This window comes from Arvicanthis niloticus, chromosome 22, assembly GCF_011762505.2.
Source record: "Arvicanthis niloticus isolate mArvNil1 chromosome 22, mArvNil1.pat.X, whole genome shotgun sequence".
Taxonomy (NCBI): domain Eukaryota; kingdom Metazoa; phylum Chordata; class Mammalia; order Rodentia; family Muridae; genus Arvicanthis; species Arvicanthis niloticus.
Genome location: NC_133429.1, coordinates 18,546,159 through 18,570,257, shown reverse-complemented (window position 1 = coordinate 18,570,257; position 24,099 = coordinate 18,546,159). Strand labels below are relative to the sequence as shown.

The 24,099-nt window shown below is 44.5% G+C and overlaps 1 protein-coding gene across 2 annotated transcripts in view; it reads left to right on the top strand.

Moving 5' to 3' along the window:
• The window catches only part of Plxnc1 (plexin C1), a 154,710-nt gene that overhangs the window by 30,622 nt on the left and 99,989 nt on the right, over positions 1–24,099 (top strand). For both annotated transcript variants that reach the window (XM_076920039.1, XM_076920040.1), the window contains exons 3-4: positions 4,816–4,950; positions 8,959–9,059. In XM_076920039.1, the coding sequence (XP_076776154.1) occupies positions 4,816–4,950; positions 8,959–9,059 (236 nt within the window). The remainder of the gene's footprint in view (positions 1–4,815; positions 4,951–8,958; positions 9,060–24,099) is intronic.

Here is a 24,099-nt window from a genome sequence, read left to right as displayed (position 1 = left end):
GTAATTCCCTATTACTGACTTTTACTGATAATAGGATGTTACAATGAATATATTTCAAAATGCCTGTGGATGCGCGTCTGTATACACACACACACACACACACACACACACACACACACATACACAGAGGCTTCTGGGCCCAAGAATACATGCTTTATAATTTTCATGACAAATTCTAGATTGTCTTCCAGATGGATGTTAATTCCAGCATCGCTGACACATTGCCCATTCACACCCAGCATCTACAGTGAGCGCGCTACGCTCAGGAGCTCCTGTGGGAAATTGTTGGTAGGTCCCAGCAATACATACCGGGGGGGAAAACCAAGTGCTTTTAAGAAAGCCAGGCTTCCCTGCCCTACTTTGGATTGCTGAAGGATGCTGGTGCCTCATCTTCAAGGTGTCAAGTAAACAGATCCTTGTCACACCCCTCCTCTCTTCCCAGCGGCCCCTGCAAGTGTAGATGGCGCAAGACCCTGTAACAGCTGCTAGGCAGCTCCCGACTCACCAAACAAGGATGAGGGGTGGTGTTTTTCTAAATTATTTTATGTCTCTTCTTATTTTAAAGCAAATTTCAGACACTATGACATTTACCCCAAGATATTTCATTATGCCTCTCTGAGAAATTATTATCGTGTTCCCAACTGTGACTATAATGTCATTATCGCAGTTAACAAAATTATCTGTAATTCCTTAGGATTATCTGCTGAATATAGCTGAAATTTCACAATTGATTAAAAATACACTTAAAATTATTTGGTTCAAATCGGTGTCTGAAGCACATTTGGGTGCCTCTGGCCTAAAGCATCCCTCCAACTTAATTTTCTCTCTCCCACTGGCTTCCTGAAAAGCCAGGTTCTAGGGCCTACAGTGTCTCTCATTGTGGATTTGCCTGTTGGTTTCCTGTGTCATTCACCTTGTTCTGTGACTTTTGCTTCCTAAACTACTTGGAAGTTAGCACTGGAGATTCAGCTGGGTTCAGGTTGAAGGTCAGAGTTCCGAATGCGGTACAGAGCTTTCCTGAGAGAGGGAGCTTTGACGGGATGACTTCCGGAAACAGGACGGAAGCAGCAACCTTTCTTGGGGGACTTACTTGAGAATCCTGTCAATCTTTCTGTTGCTTAACTAGCCTCCTCTTTTTCCATCTAAGCTACTCCTTTCCAGAAGCCTAGAGGCTGTTTAATTCTGAGCTAAGTCTTGGTGAAACTTAGGAGTTGGTCACAAGTTAGCAAGTCTTGGCAAGCTTACCACTTATGGCTCAAGGCCTGCTTGCCCCCTTGGGTCCAGGCACGGAACTCTTTTCTGTATGGCCGTCTTGTTCAGTAGAACATTTCTGTGCTGATGGAAGTATCCCACACCTGCACTCGCCAGTATCGTGGCGCTGTCTATGGGTGACTTGTGAGTGCTTCACGTATGGCTAGAATAAGTGAGATACTGGACTTTTCCATTTATTTAAAATAGCCCCATGTGGTTAGTGGCTACCATCTTGTAGAGCTCTAGCTTTAGAGTCATTTTAAAATGAGCCACAAATCTTTCCTACCTCTCTGAGACCTAACTGCTGCTATTTTAAAAGGGGATTTTTTTTTTTTTTCTTATGGTTTTTGGTTTTTCAAGATGGGGGTTTCTCTGTGTAGCCCTGGCTATCCTGGAACTCACTCTGTAGACCAGGCTGGCCTCAGACTCTCAGAGATCTGCCTGCCTCTTCCTCCTGAGTGCTGGGATTAAAGGTGTGTGCCACCACTGCCCGGCTTGAAAGGGGGATTTTTTTTTTTTAAAGTTGTATTTAATGTATATGGTCAGTAAGATTGACTTTTGCTGAGTGTCCGCGGAATTTTCTGAGTAGTCTTCTGAGATTAGGTGCACCAAATCCACTGGGGGTTGATTAAGTAGATTATGGTATGAAGTTACAGGGCAAATCTGGCTCCAGGAGGAGCAGCCCCCTGTGCTGAACTGACAAAGAACTGGTAATGAAACAGCCAACGGCAAGGTGCCGCGAACGTGTGCCGGGGTAGGAGCGTAATTGCTGGATGGATTTGTGAACGTAGCTTTGTCCAAAAAGAATCATGGGTGTCTTTTTTTTTTTTTTTTCTTTTCAAGACACATACACAATATGACTAATGTCCACCATAGTAGACATGTGGGTATTGGGCCGATGAGATGGCTCAGGAGTTAAGGGGGTTTGCTGCCGAGCCTGACAACTGGAGTTCAATCCCTGGGACCCACAGAGTGGAAGAGGAGAGCCATCTCTTGCATGGTGTCCTTTGACCTCCTTACTCACTTACCCATACCTTCACCCTGTCCCCCGGACACAGAAAAATAATTTAAAACTTTTAATAAAACTGTGAATTCAGATAATATATCTGGATGTCTTCCAACTAACAAAAATGTTGATGACATCATTTTTTAAAGTACTGAACTGGGTGAAGGATGGCCCCTACCCGAAGGGAACTTGGAATCTAGCCACAGGCTATTGTACATTGGATATTGATTACATGTTAAGAATCTCATGTTTTTTAATTCAGGTGTTAACAGAACCTACACAGTAAGCTATTATTAGTCCTGGTTTATAGACAAAGGGTAGTCTGGACGGTCGAGTATAAGTTCAAAGTGGTACAGCATTGCCAGGTCTAACCCAGGTTCCTATCTCAAGATGACAGTAGTTGCTCCTAACCTGTGCACATGGACCCCACCTCTTGGTCTTGGCATTCATCTGTCCAAGGCCCCAGTGGCTTCTTCTCTCCCTCCAGAGTGGACAGCAGGATCCACACAGGCTGCAGAACCTGTGCCCACCCCACGATCGCTCAGTTCACTACCCCTCTTCTTCACCCTTCTTTGCTCTTTCCACATTGGCCTCCTGTACTTCAAGTACTTTGTACTAACTGGGACTCTTTAAGCAAAACCAAACAGAAAAACCTGAAGGGGTGATATTTGGGGGGGGGGGGGAGGCTCTGGCTAGGTAGATGTGCAGGCCCTGCCACCCATGAAACGCCAGCATGGGGGATGGCTCTATCAATCCACCACGCTGCATCCACAAAGCTCGGCTGAACCCCAGACAATATCTGCCATCCTCGCAGTACCCGGTAGAAATGAGACTCTTAAAGCTTAATGATTATCTAAAGGATTTATATATTTAGAAATGCTCACCCAACAAGATGCCCACACAATTAGAGTTGTTACCCAGTATCTAACTTTTGATAGAAGTTGTTACCCAGGACAGCTTTTGACCCATCTGTGGTTCACCATAGCCTCCTTTCCTCTATTTCTCCCTTCCCCTCCCTCTATCTCCCCTCCCCTTCTCTCTTCTTCTCCCAGCTCCACTTCCTCTTCTACTGCCTAATCACAGAGCTTTACTTCGAATACAAAGTATCGAAGTATCCTGCTACAAAAAAACCAAACATGTTTTAGGCTAGCCAGATGGCTCAGTGGTTAAGAGCACTGGCTGCTCTTCCAGAGGATATGGATTCAATTCCCAGCATCCATGTGGTGGCTCACAACCATCTGCAACTCTAGCCTCAAGGGATCTAATACCCACTTCTGGACTTGGGAAGAATAAGGCATGCCTAGGGTGCCCAGACATCTATGCAGAAAACATCCATATACACAAAATGAATAAATTTAAACAAACAAACAAAAAAACCCCTCATGTTTCCTCAGGAACCTTAATGTCTGTTGTAGGTGTCATTGTCTTTAAAAGACCCACTGTGAGCCTGGATTCTCCCTTTCCACCTCTTGTCACAGTCAGCTGTACTGTATAATTATTAGCCCATGTTTATAGATGAGGCTACCATCCACCCACCCCCACCCCATGCGTGTATAGTTCATGAGGGTAGGAGTTCTTTCCCTGATCTGTTTCCCCCAGCTCTGCCCCATAGCCCAACATTGTGTTCTCTGCCATTTTTCTGAGCCCCAAACAGTATACAGGCTATCGGTAAATGTTTGTTGACCAAAGATGAATGACACTCAGGTGTCTAATTGCCAAACATCAGAATACTGATTCACACCTGCGTCTATTTTATATGTAAACACACACACGCTTGTCTATCCCTGTGAACTTGTCGGGGTTACTTTAAAATGCATGGCTATGTAGAACCATGGAGGAGCCGCAGACTAACCCATGCAAATATATGTTGAGCAGATACTGCCTTTAGCTTCAAGGTCACTCTTGGTATGATCCTAAGGAAGCTGTTAACTTGCAGTTTCTGATAGAGCCAGGCCTGGTCAGAAAACATGGAAACAAAGTTCTACATGTAAGAATACTGCCCCAGAACTGGTGTGACTGTGAGTTTTTTGGTGACTTTGTCTCTTGCCCAAAAAGATATATTATACTTGGTATTTCCAACCATGTGGAAGATAAATGTATAATTAAGAAATATATTCTTCACCTGGTTACATACACACACATACACACACATCTGTGTGTGTGTGTGTGTGTGTGTGTATATATATATATATATATTATATGTATATGTATGTGTGTGTATATATACATATATATATATATGCATAGATGAGGCTACTTTCTGCCCCCATGCAGTGTATATATGTGTATAGTTGTATATGTATACATATATGTATGTGTGTGTGTGTGTACCAGCTACATACACACATACACATATGAAGAAAGAAATATTACTTATTTATAGAATTTTATTATTGGGTGAATTTCCAATGGAGGGTTTTTCAAAGTTGGGGGTGTGCTTGCAGGTGTCACATGACTAGAAAAGGATGTGGCCTTGGGATTAAGCTACAGGTTTTACTAGTCTGATCTTCAGAATACTTAATAGAAATTATTATTATTATTTTTTTTAAAAAATAAAGGTTGTTCTTGGTGAGAATTTGACTTCAAATTGTCCAGAGGTTATCTATGAAATTAAAGAAGAGACGCCCGTGTTCTACAAGCTGGTTCCTCATCCCATGAAGAACATCTACCTCTACCTAACAGCTGGGAAAGAGGTAGGTGAAGATGCTGCTTACCGCTCCTGACTTATGAATAGGAATTACCTCACTGATGTCATTATACAGTGGCAAAGCTTTTACTTTGAGCTGCCAGGTTTAAACAGTGCTGCGGGCTTTGAGACGACCTATGGTGGGCCATGAGAGTGGAATTAAAATCCATAGTGACTGTCATCAGTAACTAAGCGAGAAGTATTACCCATTTAGACAATTTTATTATTGGCTATATTTCCAGTGCCAGACTTTTCGGGGGGGGTGCTCACAAATGGGTGCATAATCAGCAAAGTAACTGAATTTACACATTTATTGTGTGGGCACCGAACGTTTAGATGCATTTATGAGTATGCCCAATGGGATTGGCTTTGGAACTTGGGGTTAATATCAGGCCACTGTCTCATACACATTCATGAACCAGAGAATGTATGTCACTTACCCCCACCCCGCACACTCTTAATTTATTGGGATGTTTTTGTTTTTCTTGCTTCTACTTACTGAAATGAAAATAATACCTTTTCAACATTTTCTTTATCTTTAAGAAAAGGAAACTTTTTTTTTTTTTACAGAGTTCTTAACAATATGGGAGTCATTGTGCTTTGTAGGGTCTCTTTGTGTGTGTGTACTAAGTTGTGTTTGTGTGGACACGTGTATATGATAAAGAATACTAATGAAGTATGTTAATGAAATTATTACTCCACTTTTATATGAGAAGTCTAAGACTGGGAAAGTTGAACAGTTTCAGGAGATATGTGTGTGTGTATGTATATACATGTATGTGTGTGTATGTGTATAGATATGTATATATATGATATGTATATCTATAATGTGTCTGTATATACATATATAATGTGTATATACATATATAATATATTTATATGTATTATCTTTAAGAGGGATAGAACTCAAACTCTGCCCTGATTCTAGATCGCATGCTGTATCCTGGCCTGGTCATTTTGATTCATGACCCTTTGAACACACTAAGAACAAAGAAGGCAATCAGGGCTTAGATAGTTATGTAATGGATGTCACAGGGGCTCTTACCCTCCCCTCATTTGTCGCCTCTTTCAGCCACTCTCAGGAGGAGAGCAATGACTGTCCTAAATGTGCTTGCCTTTTGAGTCACAGGGTAGGGGTGACCATATCAAGTATTCTTAGAAAGGCCACATTGTGCTTTGCAGTATGAAAAGTTGGATATCTCCAATGCTCACATTAAGATGGTCACATCTGACCCTCCCATAGCCTTCTTCACCGTACATAGCCTTCTGTGCAGACCTGCTTTGTGCATTCAAACTCTGTATTATGCCTCTTTCCTGGGATCCCTATTTGAAAGACTTTTGTCTATTCAACAAACTGTGTTTATTAAGTAACCATTCCCATTCCCAGGATTTATTTATCAGGGACATCTCAAAACTGCCAGCCAGAGGACCGACTGTGCTACCACGCAACGCTGATAAAATTCCAACCCCCACCAAAGCAAAGCTACTGGAAGTCTGGCTTAGTCTGTGCATATTTTTCCATTTTGCGTTTTGAAATATTGCAAAGAGCTCATAAATTCCCATCACTATGCACGAAGATACTTGTAGAACTCTGAAACCTGGTGCTGTGGGCTGCAGGCCTGGTACTGTAGGAGGCTGAAGACCCAGTGCTGTGGGCTGAAGACCACTGTGAATGCACCAGTAGTTCATAGATCCTCACTTCCTAGAAAGTAAAGACTTCCAGTCCCTAATGACTTACAGCCTGAAGACCTTAGGGACAGTTTTCAAGGGGGAGGGTGTCAAAACTTATTGTCTCTATATTGTTCACTTTAGCATAATTGCAAGAGGTTCTATTGCATAGCCGACCATGGTGGAACACCCTTGTAATCCTAGTACTTAGCAGGCAGAGGCAGGAGGATGACAAATTAAAACTTGAGCTAGATAGTGAGACCTTGTCTCCAGAAAAAGACTGAAACAAAAAACCTAATAGTTGACCATAGTTGTGCAAATATGATCACCCAAGAGTCCAAATGCAGGGAATGTCTTTCCTAGAGTCTAGGAAGTTACTATTAATTTTAAAAGCCATAGAAAATCTGTAAAGTGGTATTAATATATGCCCATTAAACATAATAATATGAAGATATATGTCCTAATGAGAAATAGTTCCACAGTGTATTAATTAGAAAGCAGGTCTAATGTAGTAATTTTAGTATCTTATCTTTTACATAGAGTTATGTGTGTGCTGAAATATGTTAAACGGTCATTTTTGAAGAATGTTCTAGAGACTTGTATTCTCCTGAAGTTTCTCAGCAAGAGAACCTCCTTTGGTCTATTGTTATTAATGTCTCTACAGTATTATGGTGCTGGACAGATTCACAGGCTCACACAAGCCTGTGCTAAGGACACTTACTGTTCACGTTTGCTGGACCATGGCTCCATTTCCTCCCATAACAGCAACAGCTAGTGCTTATGACACGAATTATTTAATATGCTTCCGAGACTACGCTTGTAATAACCCCGTGAAGTCAGTTGTACTAGTGTCCGTTTTTACAGGCAAGGAAACAAGGTTAGAGAGATTACGTGACACTTAATAAAATCCCTCAGAATTAGAAAGATGTTTTGTGAGTTATAAGGAAATAAATATCCATGTTCTTGTTAATTCCGGCTGCGTCTGTGTGGGCAGCACTGTGTCAGCAGCACAGAGGTCCGAATCCAGAGGGCTGAGTGATCTTGCAGGAAGTCAACCTAGGATTGAAGAAGCACCCTGTTTTCACCACAAACTCCTTCTAGAATTCTTCACCTCTCTGCTTACATATTTCCCAGCATGCACAGCTTCCCAGGATAATGAGTTCTACAAGTGGTTTATTATTATTATTATTATTATTATTATTATTATTATTATTACCTGCTATGTGATTTTTGCCTTTAGAAAATGTGCCAGGCAACACTCGGGCACTTCAAACTTACGTCTGCCTCCGCTCACTTTCAGAATCTGCCCAGCACCATTGACTGACAAACGGGAAAGTGGGAAACACACTCTCAAGATAAAAAATGATTTTACTTCCCTCCCCAACTCTTTGTAGTGCTGGTAATTGAACCCAGCATCTTGAGCTAGCTAGACAAGGGCTTGACTACTAAACTACACCCTCAGCACAGTCTCCTCCGGCTTCTTTGACTCACAACCCCAATGGAATGGGTGTGAGTCATCGAACCAGGAGCTGAAGTGATGGCGGCACTCTAATACCACTTCATTACTGCATCCCTTGCGGGACTCATGCTGATCGTTCTGGGGCAGAGCCACCGCCTAGACCCAGATACTCATTTCCATAGCACCACTGATTATACTGACTGTCCCTGTATGAAAACGAGGTGACCTGGCTCCGTGATCCCTATGGAAGTAATTATCCACAGATCAGAACCTGGCTATAGGAGAACTTACCTGAGAAGGCTCTTTGTAGACTCCCAGGCCCCGCCCCCAGACCCGGAGAAGAGTCCTGGCTGCAGGAGAGTCTGAGAATACAATTGTCTCTTGGTATTTTTCTGGGGACTGGTTCCACAAAGCCCTCAAAAATTTGCATATAACCTGTACACATCCTCCCATATACATTAAATTATCTTTAGATTAGTTGCCTGATAGAATGCATGCCTATAATGCAATACAATGTTAATAGATATAAACCACCCTACTGTATTGTTTAAGGAATGAGAGGATTGAAATGCACTGTGCATGCATAGGAACAGTGTTTTGGGTTTTTTTTTTTTTTTTTCAAATGTTTTCGATCTGCTCTTGGTTGAACTTGCGGGTTCAGGCATCACTGGGGTGAATATGGATAGCCTTCTGTACTTTAAGTTCCTCACCTTGCCTCATAGCCTAGAACTCCAGACCTGCCATTGGATCCCACTGTGAAGACATTCAGGGCTCAAGTTGACAAACATACTCTTTGTGTTGTATCCCCCCCCTCCCGTCAACCCCCCCCTCCCGCCCGCGTGTAGTTTGTGATTCCATCTGAGCTGATGTCCTCCTCCCCCTTTTCAGGTGAGAAGAATTCGGGTTGCAAACTGCAGTAAACGTAAATCCTGTTTCGAGTGCTTAGCAGCGGCAGACCCCCACTGTGGCTGGTGCCTCCCGCTCCAAAGGTATTTCCTGAATCTTTTCTCACCAACTCAGATTTTCCAGAAAGTGTCATGCAGCCCAACACTTGTTGCCCTACTTTGATGATCCATTCCCACGCTGCGGCGAAGCTGACTCTCCAGGACTGAAATGCACGGTGTAACCATAATTCATTCTTAAAGATGGTTCTTGCCATGTCAGTATCAAGTCATTTGACCCAGGCCACACAGGGCCACCCGGTCTGGAAGCAAGAGGGGGTAGGGACGTGACATGAGATGGGAGAATGCAGGTGGGCTTGCTCTTTATTTCCAGCCAAGTTCGCCAAGACTTCAGAGAGAGGCGAAAGGTTCGCCCTTGGAGACGATAAAAAGAATAGCAACGTTTGAAATTTTTCAAATGAATCCTCATCATGCCGTGTATTCTGCTCGCTCGGTGGAAGCCTTATTATTGATGGCATTGTCTTCTTGCACACCCTATAGCCCTGGGCCTGATGTACAATCTCAGTCTCCAGGCAGAATCTGCCCAGCTTGGTCTTGAATTACGATGTAGGCGACCCATCTAGGCTCAAGGGCGACTTGTAGCGGCTTCCTCTCCATGGCAGTTCTTAGCGTCTCTGGGACCAGCCTGGTTGGATTCACTGTTGCCATGGTAACCCAGTACTCCAGCTCTCGCTATAGAAGCAAGGAGGAAAGAGCCTTCACTGCAGCTCAGGCAGGAATGAGAGGGGGAAAAAAAACAAGCCACATAGCAGTGGCTGTCAGATTGGTGCTTTCTGTTTTTTAAAGGTGAACACAGATTTAAAATAAAAAATAAAACCAGCAGAGCAGGTAGGGAGAGGTGGAGGGCAGAGGGAAGGGACAGTTGGGGGGATGAAGGGTGGATAGAGAAGTAAATTAGATAGCTCCCGAGGTGGGGGGCAGGGAGAGGGAGATTATGATGTAAGGGAGAGGCTGGGGAAACAAACTAAAAATATGGAGATGGAATGGATTAAGAGTTGTTCCTGGAGGAAGTCACAGTCCTAGCTGCTGCAAGAAGAGTGGCTGCCCTCCCCTCTGCACCCCCTTGTGGGCTCCTTCCCTCAGAATCGCTGGCAGACAAAAGAAACAGGGCCAAGAAAATTCTCATGAATAATTGTAATTGGGTGGGAGTCTTTTCTTCTTGTCGTATGCCCAAGAGTAGACTTTAAGAAATTAACTGATCACAGCCAGTATTATATGGTTGCTGTAGTCTTTTTTTTTTTCTTTCTTTTCTTTTCTTTTTCTTTTTTTTTTTTTTTTTTTAGATCCATTCCCTTTATGTCGTGTCCCTGTGTATTCTTCAGAGAGCTCTGGGCAGGAGTTCATTCACGGGTGGTGGTGACAACAGTGGTGGTGTTTAAATAGCCATATGTAAAGTAGTGTGACTAACCTGTTCCACAAGCCTCAGTCAGGAGTTGGTGGGAGATGCCCAAGTTGGTAATTGAATTTTGGAGTTGGTTGTATTTTGGTGGTTCTTTCAGAAGCCTTAGTATCAGAGCAGGGGTGTGTGTTTGTGTGTGTGTGTGGGGGGGGGGAGTTGCTGATTGAAAAGAGAAGAGGTTCGAGAGCTAAGCACTGAAGTACTAGATCACTCAAGTACTGTGATGTTTAGAGTCAGAGAAACAGAAGTGGGGGGATGAAGGATCAGAAAGGGGAGAAATATCATTTAAGGGAGGAGTGTGTTGTCAGGCAAGGGAGGGGGCGGGGAGAGCCGTGTACTGTGCCAGCTCCTGCCAAGGAGGTCAAAGGAAAACGGATTCCTTGGGCTTAGGACAGGGCTATCGATCCATGACTGTGACAGAGGCTGTGTTTGGAAGGGTGCCGGAGCTGCAAAAGACAGGGAACAGAGAGCAGGAGCAACTCCTTGGGGGTGTGAATGGTAGATTCGGGGGCAAAACGTAGAGTCCAGAGAGTTTAGGGTTCTAAAATTTATTTTGTTTTTCCGTTACATTTTAATTAGAGTTGGGTTTCACAGCGTGTATGAAACATGTTTCATAGCGTGTGTGGAGGTCAGAGGACCGCTCGTGGGAGTTGGTCTCTTCTACTGTTTATGGATCTCAGGAACCAAACTCAGCTTGCCAAGGATGACAGGTAAAAGCACGTACCACGCCATCTTACCAATCTAAATTTAGCAGATTGTTTTGTTTTTAAAAGACACATACACTAATGGCGTCTGGGGCTGGAGAGATGATGGCTCCGTGTGTCTGTAAAGTGCCTGCTCGAAAGCATGAGGCTCTGAGTTTGGATCTCCAGCACCAACATAAAATGTCAGCTGTATCTGTAATCCTAGCTCTGGGGAGGCAGAGACAGGAGGATCCCTGGAAGTTCATTGGTCGGATAGGTCAGCCAAATTGATGAGCTCTAAGTTCCGTGAGGGGCCACACCCTCCTGTAAGCAAGAGGGGATGGGCCCGCGCATGCGCACAATCACACTCCACGTACCAGTGATTTTCTGTGTTATTGGGAAAAATTGAGAGAGAGAGAGAGAGAATATGAATATGAATATGAATTGTGGTGTGTTGTCTTTCAGCAGGTGACAGAAAATGTGACCTAATCACATCAGTGGGCAGGGTAGCCTCAGACCAAGATGGGAAGGAAGCAGCACAGTCTGGCCCCCAGAGCTGGTAGGGATAGAACAGACCTCAGGGTCTGTTTATATTGCTTGGAACCTACTCTGTGACTGCACTGGCTGGTTTTGTGTCTACTTGACACAAACTGGAGTTACCACAGAGAAAGAAGCCTCTCATGAGGAAATGTCTCCCTGAGGTCCAGTTGTAAGGCATTTTCTCAATTAGTGATCAAGGGTAGGAGGGCCCCTTGTGGGTGATACCATCCCTGGGCTGGTGGTCTCAGGTTCTATAAGAAAAGCAAGCTGAGCAAGGCAGGGGAAGCAAGCCAGTAAGTAACATCCCTCCATGGCCTCTGTATCAGCTCCTGCTTCCTGCCCTGTTTGAGTTCCGGTCCTGACTTCCTTTGGTGATGAACAGCAATGTGGAAGTGTAAGCTGAATAAACCCCTTTTCTTCCCCAACTTGCTTCTTGGCCATGATGTTTTGTGCAGGAGTAGAAATCCTGGCCAAGACAGTGACCTTAGACCAGTAGGAGCAAGGTGTCTGGGTGAGCCTGGTGAGAGGGAACCCTGGAAATCTGAGAAAGGGGAATGGGAAGCACCCAGGAGCTCAGGTAAAGAAAAGAGAGAGAAAATAGAGTCTGGTTGTCTGGCAATATTAGGGCACAGTTGAGGCTGATGGTCTTACCTTTGAAACAGAAAGCATGATTTAAATTTGCTCACATAGTCTAGCTCCAGCCCCGTCACTGGAGAACAGAGTAGATAGACTTAGTTTTAACTAGAGTTTGGGGACAAGGATACCAGGGTGGGGGCCATGGGATGATCATTGCTGTAGACACTGATGTATATAATGAGGGACTCTGGTGTGCAATGGAGGGAAGTAGGGATACACTGTGGTGGGGAGACATAAGAAGGGGTAAGATCCATGCACTAGACCTTTCCTTTGGGAAACTGGGAGAAAAAGTGCCGGCTGGCCTGTGTGTGGCTCAGGCTGGGGTAACTCTGGTGGAGTTACCGGAAATGGTAAGGTCTGCAGGACTTTTATGTCATGGCAGTGAGGGTGGAGAGAAAGATTACTGAGCAAAAACCAGGGACCTCTGGGTGTCAGCTGAAGCCATCAAGAACCAGGATGGGCCCAGTGTTGAAGAATAAGGGACAAATTAGTCAAGATATAAAACCTAACTAGTAAGGTGAGCGAGTATTGCATAAGGAGTCAAGGGTATATCTATTATGAACATGAACTTCAACTCTGAGAGATGGTCAGAAAGAGAAATATGCTGAAGAGACTGTCAGGCCGAGCTGGGCCACCTCTGGTAAGTTACAGGAGGCAGCCAGCCCTTTAGAGTAATGGTCCTCAGCCTTCCTAATGCTGAGACCCTTTAATACAATTCTCTATTTTGTGATGGCCCCCAACCATAAAATTATTTCCATTGCTATTTTGTAACTGTAACTTTGCTATAGGATTTACTATTGTTATGAATCCTGATATAAATCTCCGTGATTTCCTGATGGTCTTAGGTAACCCCTGTGAATGGGTTTTCCAACCCCCAAAGAGGTTGTGACCCACAAGTTGGGAACCATTGCTTTACAAGGACATGGGGAAGCTGTGTCCCCTGGAAAGAACAGTGAGCCAGGAGAAATGGGGCTGTTAGAGAATTGGGTGACAACCGTCAAGCTATTCTTAACAGCCAGCTGTAAAGTCTTTTTCCAGTTTCCCCTGTTCCTTATCTTGCTCCCTCACTGTTGCTGAACACTTTCCAGTAGGAATGAACCTTTCCAAAATCCCCACCAGACAGTGTCCTCTCTAGATTCATTGGCCTCAGTTTCTCCTCTCTCAAATCAGCCGGATCTCCTGCTGCAGATAAGCCATTCTGTGATTTGCAGCTCCAACCTCTCTCATGACTGTCTCTCTCCTTGACTGATTGTCTTTCTGATTCAAGAATATTCCCGCCCAGGGCCTTTACCCTGAATTTAAAGGTTCTCCATTTTAGCACACTCTTCTCTTCACTACCTCTTTATCCACCATCTAGTCCTAGAACATATGTCTATGTCCACTTAATTACCCAATATCAGATAAGCAACCCCTACCTACTATTGCATCATTCTTTTGTTTCCTTTGTGGTCCATCACCACGACTGTATTCTCCATGCCATATACAGTGTGTTCCAAAAACATAGTGAGTGAGGTAACCTGAGTGACTGGCAGGCAATAAGAGTGCCTTTATATATCAGCAAACATGACAGGGTCATGGTTGACAGTCCTTGGTAGCCACGTCCCCTCACTTGGCTCCCAGTTGGCTCCGTCCTGGCCCAAGATAAAATGAAACTAAGCTTCAGATCTGTGACTCATGTTAAGCTCCCAGCACCATTCAAAATTAGGAATTCTAAAGGGAATGTTTTGGTGTGGTGGTAGAGCATCCCACTGTGTTTACTTTAAATGTCACAGATTTATTTAGAAAAATAATTTCTTCTCTGTCTTGAGAAGGTTGAACCTTCTTGTATACGTGTCTTGAAAGTGGATTTGGGTATGGTGGGGGTGGGCAAGAAAATGATATTTATTTCTTTTGTATTTGCTGTTAAGAATAGGCACCCAGTATAATAAGCAGATAAAAAAAATAACTAAACACTGAGGTCTACAAAGTCTAGTATTTTATTGTAGGAACCTCAGGTTCAACCTGCACTGCATTTGTGTGTGGGTGGGTGGAAAGGGAATTTTCTTTTTTACAGGCTGAATATATTGGGGTTGGAAGCAGTTTCTCAGCTTCTCCCATATTGGGAAGCCTAGCACATGTGTTCAGTTGTGGATTTCCACAAAACTGGCAACACCAAGTTGATGAGCCGACAAGGTTCCAAAAGTTCATTTGCAAGTTTGTTTGGCTCGCATGGGTTGCATTTCCCCACAATGTCACAAATTGAGGGTGGATTCCCAAGCCAGCCCACAAAATCCAATTCCTCTTAATTTCAACAAACATTTGTTGAAAACCTACCAAGAGCCCCATGTGGGACGTGAGATGGCTAGGTGCTGTGGAGAAAACCCAGATGTCCTCCTTGGCTGTAAGAGATTAGCATGCAAGCTAGGAGGGCAGATGGGTGTGCCAGTGATCATTCATTCCGCCAACCATCTGATCATCAACATGTATGAGGCACCCACGAGTCTAAACCTGACGTCCCATCCAGAGGCACAGTTCCCGTCTGAATGGTGTCTATAGTCCAATGATGGCTAGGGGTCAGTAGACTTTGAGTTTCTCTTTCAATAATTCCACCTAAATGAGCCACTGCATGATTCTTAGTAGCCTAATAACCAGGTATTCCTCTACATTGATTTTTCCCACTCAGGGATCTGCTTATCATCTGTGTGGAGGAGGAAGAGGTTTGTGTCATGCTATAAGTGACACTCAGGTCTCTTTACATGTCTCTCATTGTGTACCTGCTCTTAAGTCAGAGAGCAGATGTATAAGACATGACACATAAACATGTTGGAGCCTTTGCTCCCAACATGTTTACTGACATTCCACTGCTAAAGCAAGCTCCAGAGCCAAGCTCAACATTTAGGGTAAGGAAGCAGACCGTTTTATTCTGTCCAGTCAGACGTGTTATAACATGGCATGGCAAACGGCAATAAGATGAATCATTCTGATATAGGAAGGCTTGGGGACTTGGGAATGTGCATCAAGTCTCTCCAGAATAAAGGAGATGAATAAAACAGGGGGGCTATAAGGATAGGCATGGAAGACGTAGGGTTTCATAGAGATGCAGATAGAGCATCTAACTCAAATGTAAAAGGTTGGGGAAAAATTCATGGGGGGCGGGGGAAAGAGATAACTCAGGCAAATCTGAAGCCTAGGCAGGTATCAGGAAGGGAAACCAGCTGAGGGAAGAGGTTGGCAAAGAATACGGTAAGTTCCTGAATGTAGGTGTGGATGAGAGTGTGGCATGTTTGGGGGCGGGGATAGAACGACACAGTCAATAGGGCAGATGAAGTCACTGCCCAGCTCCCACCGGGAGAGTGAGCAGCCGGGTATATGATCTGGAACAAGATGGACTTGGGTCATTGCTGGGAGCTGGCAGACCGGTCAGCAGGTGGTTGTAGAAACTGGGGCTGGGTTAGCATGGTAGTGGGTGGAAGCAGGTACAGTGGAGAGCTATTTGGAAGCAAACACTAATGGGACCTGGTGATTAATTGAATTTCCCCTTGAGCATGGCACACTAAAAATAGGGCCATAAAGTGAAAAATAGAAGATCAAGGTGGCCACTATGGAAGATGTATTCTTTCTCCCTTGACCCAACGTCGCACAAAGAAAAGAGCTGACACCCAAAGAAGCTAGATTCTCCCTGTGGTCTAGGCACCTGAATCTAAGGAGGGCACCCAGGTGAGGTGGGGAAGAACTCCTGAGAGACAGCAGAGGGGTGTGTGTTCTAACTCTTTTATTAGCGATACAGGGGATCATGTGCAGACATCTGGCACGGGGGACCAGACAGGCAGATGTGTCCTTCGCTGAGCAGGGTGTAGGACAGGACAGGTACTTAGGGTGAGCAGCAAACAGCATTGACTGCCCTACTGACACACTGAATGGTATAGCAGGGTAGGAAGAAATCAAGTTCCCAAGGATGGCTCCTATGGGCTGGGATCCGGGCCTTCATTTGGGTAACCTGTTTCTTTTCTATGCCAAAGCAGGGTTGATGGTGGTACCCACCTCTGGGGCTGCTAAGAGGGTTGAATCAGATAATATCCATGAAATTGCAGGCAGGATCTTGCTCATAGGAAGTGCTATAGTGGAAGTCAGTGAGGGGCCAGGGTTACCCTCAGCTTCAGAGGGAAGGCAGTCTGAAAGCGTGGTGTAGATTTTACTCTGAGGGAAGAGGGTGTGGGAGATGTTTCAAACTGAAGAAGCAGCACGGTGGAGGTCCAGGTTCGTTTAAGGATGGCAGGTTGGGTTTATTGTCTCTAGGACACTGACTAGGAAGGAAGGAAGGGATAAAGGTGCTGGGTGGGGTCAGGAAGTGAAGTCTCTGAGCTTAGATTTAATTAGTATGTACCAGGAGCTCATTAAAGAGCTTTAAGCAAAGGACTGCATCTTTGAAAGATTTGTGTCTTGCAAAGATTATCGTGATGGCAGTGTAGAGGCTGAATTGCATCAAGTCGGGCATCAACTATACTTAACTCCTCCTGTGATTTGTAGAGTGAGTTTATCTTGTATCTCCTCCTGGCTCATCTGCTCGGTGGTGGCTATTTCTTGGGCCCAGTCATAACAATGGAACCTGGACTGGGCCCTTCTCAGCAAACGGGCCATGCAGGAAGAGCCATTCACACTAGTTCCTTAACAATCCCCATACACAGGGTAGAGACAGAGCCCCCACCATGTTAATTGCAGGCTATCTGGATGCCCTCCTGATTATTTGTATAAATTTAACCTCCTCCTATATTCTTCTGTGTGTTTTTCCCCCATGGCGACAGTTGGAAGACCTTGAGGCAACTTCTAGAAGCCATTTTGAAATCTTCAGCCACTGTTGAACTGTGCTTCATGTGGGAATTCTGAAACATCATTTCTCAGCTCAGTCTAGCAGCAAGCACTGCATGGTCCAGCTCCTGTCTGACCACTGAAAGGAAGCAGAAAGGACCTGGGCATGGGAGAGAAGGGAAGATTTATAAACGGCTGACTAGGAGCACTTTCTAGTGCCTAGCTTGCTCTCCTCTCTTGGGGGCCTCTCTCCTCCCTAAGAGGCATTTCTTCAAAAAACTCTGGTCTAATTGTTAGCCTTATAGGAACCCTGCCCACCAGGGTGCACAGCGACAGTCCATGGGGCACAGTACCTGTGGCCATGTTCTTCTGAAGCCCCAGTGAATAATCCCTGTTTGTAGATGCTGCCCTGCAGCATCCTGCTAGCAAAAGCCAGCAGAGCGAGCTGTCTCAGAGAGTCTGCCTTGAACACAGAACTCTGTGAGACTCTACCCTGTACTTGCACATCCTTCCTGGCACCCTAAGCACTCAGGGATCCGTTTGACTATCAGCCTACTTTTTAGAGTAGAAGGCAGGTGTGGCCTGCTAGGAATACTCGGTGGCTTCAGAGAGCATGAAATGTCTTCTGCAGCTCTGGAGGTGAGGATTCTGGAGTGGAGTTTCACTGGACTGCAGTAGAGGCGGACAGAGCTTCTCCCTGATGTTGTAGAAACACCCCCACTTCATTCCCCTTTCCAGCTTCTCAGGACACCCCACGGTCCTTGTTAGCTGTTCCTTCTGGCCCTCTCAAATCTAACACTCCACCATCTCCAGGCTCCGCTGGTTCTAGACTCCCATCTCTGACTATTGTACTTACTTCGGGCAGAAGAATAATGGCAAACCCCACCATAAGATCTTTAATTAGTGGGGCTAGAGGGATGGCTCAGCGGTTGAGAGCACTGACTGCTCTCCCAGAGGTCCTAAGTTCAATTCCCAGCAACCACATGGTGGCTCACAACCATCTGCAATGGGATCTGATGCCCTTTTCTGGTGTGTCTGAAGAGAGCCATGGTATATACATATATGTTAAGTAATAAATAAATCTTTTTTTTAAAAAAGATCCTTAGCCCAATTTTGCAGAATGTTCACATGAAAGTGACATCATAGTCATGAACATTAGGATGTGGACATCTTTAGAAGCCATTCTTCACCAGCCTCAGATTATACATATCTGGGTTTATGTCCAATTTCCCAAGCCATTCCATTATCTACCATTGTAGGGAAGAGGCAAAGAGACAGGAAGGAGATGGTGTCCCTCAGAGAGGGACACAAACCTATCTCTTGCACTTCTGGAGAGAAGAAGTATGAAATCAAGGTGTCAACATGGCCAGATATCCTGTGGAGACTGTAGTGCAAGATCTACCCTCATGTGTCCCAAGGTGGTTCCTGTGGCTCCTTGGCTCATCATAGAATAACTATCTGCCTCGTGTCTCCTGTGATCTCCTTCCTGTATGCATCCAAACCTCTCTCTCCTTTCTCTCTCTTTTCTCTCTCCTTTCTCGTAGGAAGATACCAGTCAGTGCAGTCTTTAAGCCCAGGATAATCCCATCTTGAGCTCCTTAACTAATTACCCCTTCAAAGACTATATCCAAGTAGGGTGGCATTCTGAGGATATGGGTGGGCATGTCATTGGGGAGGAAGACACCAGCCTCAAAATCTGCAAGGAAGCATCATAGGAGAAGACAAGCAGGACTAAATAAATTTGAGAATGGGAAAGAGGGACACTGATTAGGAGTGGGGGAAAGCAAGCAGTTTTCAATTGGGGGGTCCTGGAAGGTCACTGTACTATTTAGCAGAATGGCCAGCAAGAAGACACTTGGAGACAGCTCATTATTACACATCCACCTTCCTTCTTTCCTTCTTTGGAGCTGAGGATGTGTCCTTCCGTGTGCGGATCTCAGGCTTGAAGCCTGTGCAGTGACACTTCTTTATGGTCCAGTGCAACTCTAATGACAGTGATAATGATAATGATGAGATTTGGGGCGGCCCCTCCTCCTTTCATGAGGACCCCATTGTGCCAACTGATTGTATAGAAGCAAGTAGGACAACTGTCTGTGGGGTGGAAGCAGCGGGGAGCTGAGAGGAATCTGCTGTTCTGGCTTTGGGGCCTTCCTGAATGACCCTGACACAGCCTGAACCTGGGCATCTGGGTTACTGTGAATGCTGGAAGAGACTCAGGAGACCTTGTCACACTAGAATGGGGTCTTGGGCCACGCTGAGCCCCCTGGGTTTTTTATCCCCTTAATAGCTGCTGGAAGAGCCATGGGCTACACCTACTGTACTAACTGGTTTTATGTGTCAACTTGACACAAGTTAGAGTCATCAGAGAGGAAGGAGCCTCAGTTATGGAAATGACTCCATGAGATCCAGCTGTAAGGCATTTTCTCAATCAGTGATCAATGGAGGAGGGCCCAGCTCATGATGGGTAGTGCCATCATCCCTGGGCTGGTGGGCCTAGGTTTTATAAGAAAGCAGGCAGAGCAAGCCAGGGAAAGCAAGCCAGTAAGCAATACCCCTCCATGGCCTCTGCATCAGCTCCTGCTTCCAGGTTCCAGTCCTACTTGAGTTCCTGTCCTGGCTTCCTCCAATGATGGACTATGATCTGGAAGTATAAAACAAATAAGTCCTTTCCTCTCCAACTTGCTTTTTTGGTCCTGGTGTTTCATCAGAGCAACAGAAATGAAGACACCTACTTGCCATAGAAGAAAAAGAAGCACAGGACTGTTGAGGGGTTCGGCTCTACTGTTGGCCTCACAGGCCGTTGGCAGTGGCTGCACCTTGTACATAAGCCAGTTTGGTTTGTTTGATGAAAGTTGGCACTGAGGACCTCAGGCCTCAGCATCCCAACTCCAGTACTTATCTGTACCATCTCTTTAAGTGATGCTCTAACTTCCAACAAGCCAACAAGCCCCATTAAGAGCACCCCTTCGAGTAAATACATGTTTTAATGGAATAGAGGTTGGGTTTTTTTTTTTTTTTTTCTTCTGATGACCTTATCTGTGGCAGGGCACTTTCACGTATTGATCGGCTTTTAAAAAATTCCTCAAATGTTTCTACTTGTCTCTGTGACCTCATGTTTGCCCTGTTCCCATCAACTCCTCCACATCTAAATACAGTGTTTGGATCTGCATCCCGAGTCCCGCCTACCAGGCTTTGGTTTTGCTCTTGTATCTTCTTGTCCTGTTAGGCTGTTTGTACTGTGCTATTTGGAGTGCGTGCTGTTTCTGATAGTCAGGATGGGAATTGATATGAACCTCAGAGGAGGGGTAATAGTTTTGCTGCCACCCAGTCGTTGCTAGGGAAACGGAGCATCGGTGCCTCTAAAATTCTCTCTAATGACCTTAGTTACTATAGGGTAGGGTAGGGTAGGGTAGGGTAGGGTAGAGATAGAACCCAGACCTTCCTGGGCCAAGAGGCATCATTTTCTCACTCTGTCTCCATGCTGCTTAGTTTTCCTAAAACACCTTCTCGACATTTTTCCTTGTAAGGTCTGTACTGGAATTGAAAAGCGAGAACTTTTAGTACACTCCACTTGTCACTTGATGAAGAACTGCATGGGGTGAAGGCCACAATTCTCTTTTGTGTGAGTGTTTGGGTCTGCAAATGTGTTTTATGTGGGCTAAACAGCTCCAAGTTTCAAGACAAAGACTGATTTTCCACCATGCCAGTTAACAGACCAACCTAATGAACAAAAATCAATAAAACGACTTAGGCTGGTATCAGGGAGACACGAAGAAGAATTTAGTCCCTTAAATTTTAATTCCCATCCCAATGCAGCCAAACTTTGCTGAACACCAGCAATGGACCAGACCCTTTACTAGATTCTGGGGGAAAACAAAGATGAACGAGACTGTGCCCTGGAGAATAAAAAAAAAAATTTAGTGTGGGAAATAGACAGTCAACGAATACTCTTAGTAGCTGCTCTTCAAGACAAAAGGAGACACCTAAACTCTTTTCTCCTGGGAGGTGGAAGAGCTATACAAGTCTTGTAAGAAGCCTTGGGCTATGCTTGCCTTTGTATGTAGGAAACCATACTAGATACTGAACCAACATAGAGAAGCTATATAAATGAGCATCTGGTCAACCTCATTACTAAGATTCTTGTCTAGTCATTAGCGTGTTGTATTTGTTTAACTAACTAAGGCACAGGTTTTCCGACTCTGCCGTGTGCATTATTGCTGGCTTAGTTACTGCTTTGTTGCTGTAAAGAGACACCAAGGCAACTGCTAAAGGAAAGCATTTAATTGGAGTTTACTTACCATTTTAGGTAGTTAGTCATGATCATTATGGCCGGATACAGACAGGGATGGTACTAGAGCAGTAGCTGAGAGCTTTACATCCTGATCCCACAGGGAGCAGGCAGAAACAACCAGTTAGACAGATTGGGCCTGGTGTTGGCTTTTGAAATCTCAAAGCCCACCCCCAGTGACACACCTGCTTCAATAAAGCCACACCTCCTAATCCTTCCCAAACAGTTCCACTGATGAGCATTTAAACATAGGATCCCATGGGAACCAACCCCACTAAAACCATCACAGAACCAATGGGAACTGCTTCCTAATGTGTATATCTGAAATTTCTGGTCCCTTAAGACAACGCTCAGCACGTCTTCAGAGTTGGTTTATCCTCAATCCTTGACTTGGCAAGTCTCAAAGCACAGTGGCATGCATACCCGAGGCCCCCAGAAGGCTAGTAGCAGGGGACTTGTTTAATTTTATGTAACTTGTATTTCCTTCTTGGCTTGAATACTAACATCTCACTTTGAAAATCCAATATAACCTGTATTTTCTTTTATGGGCATGTCCTGGGAAAACCAAGTATCACTGTGGTCTTATGATGTCCTCACTATAGAAGACTGTAAAAATTTTTGAGATAGTAGAGAGAATGTGAGGGTTAGACACCATGCTAACTACCCTTCCTGTACCTTAGTATCTTTCTGTTTGTCGTGGAGGTGATAATAATGATGCCTATTTCATGAAGGTTAATGAGTTCTTCCCACTGGTCACAGAAATAGTGTAAGAGCCATAGCACTGAGAGGGTGCTACGGCATGAATGTGTCTCCCCACAAAGCCTATATTGGAGACAATCTCTGGCATAACAGTGTTGGGAGGCGAGACCTAATGGGAGGTTCATTCATATTTAGCTCTACACTCATGAATGACCCAATGCCAGTTATGAAGGAGACTCAGGCTGCAGTTCTGATTCCTTACTATTTCATGCACATACACTTTCTCCTACATTGCTGCCTTCTGCCATGGGATGATGTAGCAAGATGGCTCTTGCTGGATGTGAGGCACTGACCTATTCCCTAGCCTTGGAATTGTAAAATAAATAAATAAATTTCCCACTCAGGACATTCTGTAATGGGACAGGAAAAGGGCCCCTTGGTTAGCTGTTGTGTTGTCTACTGTAGTGTCAACATGGAGCAGTGGATGAGAAAATGGTCTCGGAATGCCACACTGCCTGATGCAGTATCTCAGTTTCTCTGCATACTAATGGCACCTTAGGAAAGCAATGTGGACTCTTGTCAAAGCTGTTCCCCCTATGTGTTAATCAGGGACAATCATAGTGGCTACTTTTTAGTTTTGTTTTGTTTTGTGTGGAATAAATGAATCAAGTCATGTGAAAAGACATTGCCTGGCATGTTAGATTTCTGTGTTATTAACATCATTCTCTCTCATAGACTGACTTGCAGATCCAGTGATGAAGATCCAGTTTCTTTCAGCTTTCTTAGCAAGTTATTTTGGTCTTGTATTTTGGCATTCCCCCCGCTCCTGACTTTGGGAGCCTTTAATTCAGAGTTTGGTTTGTCACAGTGACTTCCTGTTCTCTTCCATTTAATGGAGTCTGACTCCTTCATCTCGTGGACTGGCAACTGTAATGAATGTCACCCGACTCTGGAGACCACCTGGTCCCTCCTTTGTGCGCTGTACCTAAAGACACACACCTCTGTGGCAAATCACTTAGCAAAGGACCTTGGGATGCTCTTGGAGAAAAGCATCCCCCCCTGGAGGATGCAGTTGCCCATGTGAGAGGAGAGGAGCTGGATTGTTGGTTTGTTAAAAGTTTTCTGATATCTTATCAGTATAGGATCTTCGGAATAGGTCACACTCACCCCACATTCAAGCCAATTACCTGATATTTAGTTATCGGATTCCTTCAGGGACTGTCTGCTCTTGGTGAACAATTAGATTAGAGGATGCTGATGAAATTCTAGTGGCAGGAAGTGGGAGTTACATTTCTGAGCTCAGAGTTTCTATTTCAAGGTTGAGTAAGTGGTAAATTTTTACTGAGGGATTCTAGCCTAATAGAGTCAGATTCTCAAGGTCTGCCCCCGCCCCCACCCCCACCCTAGCCCAGCATGTGGATGGGCTCTTCAACCTCCCTAGAAAACTTCAGGTTTTCAGGAGCAGGCCTCCCTGTCCTTCATGTTGGCATGAAAACAATTAATAATTTAAGCCAGGCCCATTTTAAAAAATAGAAATGCTATACAAATACAATAATGATAAATTTAAAAGTCGATCCAGTTGGGCACCATTCCCAGACTACCAACTGAGCAGACACACAAATAAGCAAAGAAGAGGAAAACTGCCATATATAATGCAAATGGCTACCATCTCCTTGTTTTCTGCTGTTCTTTTATTGCAGATATATAATATCAAGGCTACATTATGGGTAAATAGGTTTTGTGGCCTAACCTGGAAAACCTAATCACAGCTTATAATATTATTTCTATGAAGGAAATATATTTTATATTATAAACAGATGGTAGGCAAGCAGTTTTTGGAGCACAATCGGTTTGTAAGGCTGGGTCCACCGAGGATTTTAACCTTTAGCAGAACTGGATGCTCAGATGGGGAAAATCCAAGGCATCTTAGAAGCCCCCAGTGAAGTGATTCTCTCTAGAATCCTCACTGAGACTTTTATCTTAAAAACTGCCTCGACCTTTACGTGAGACCCACTTTTCTGTCTTGATTCAGCCTAG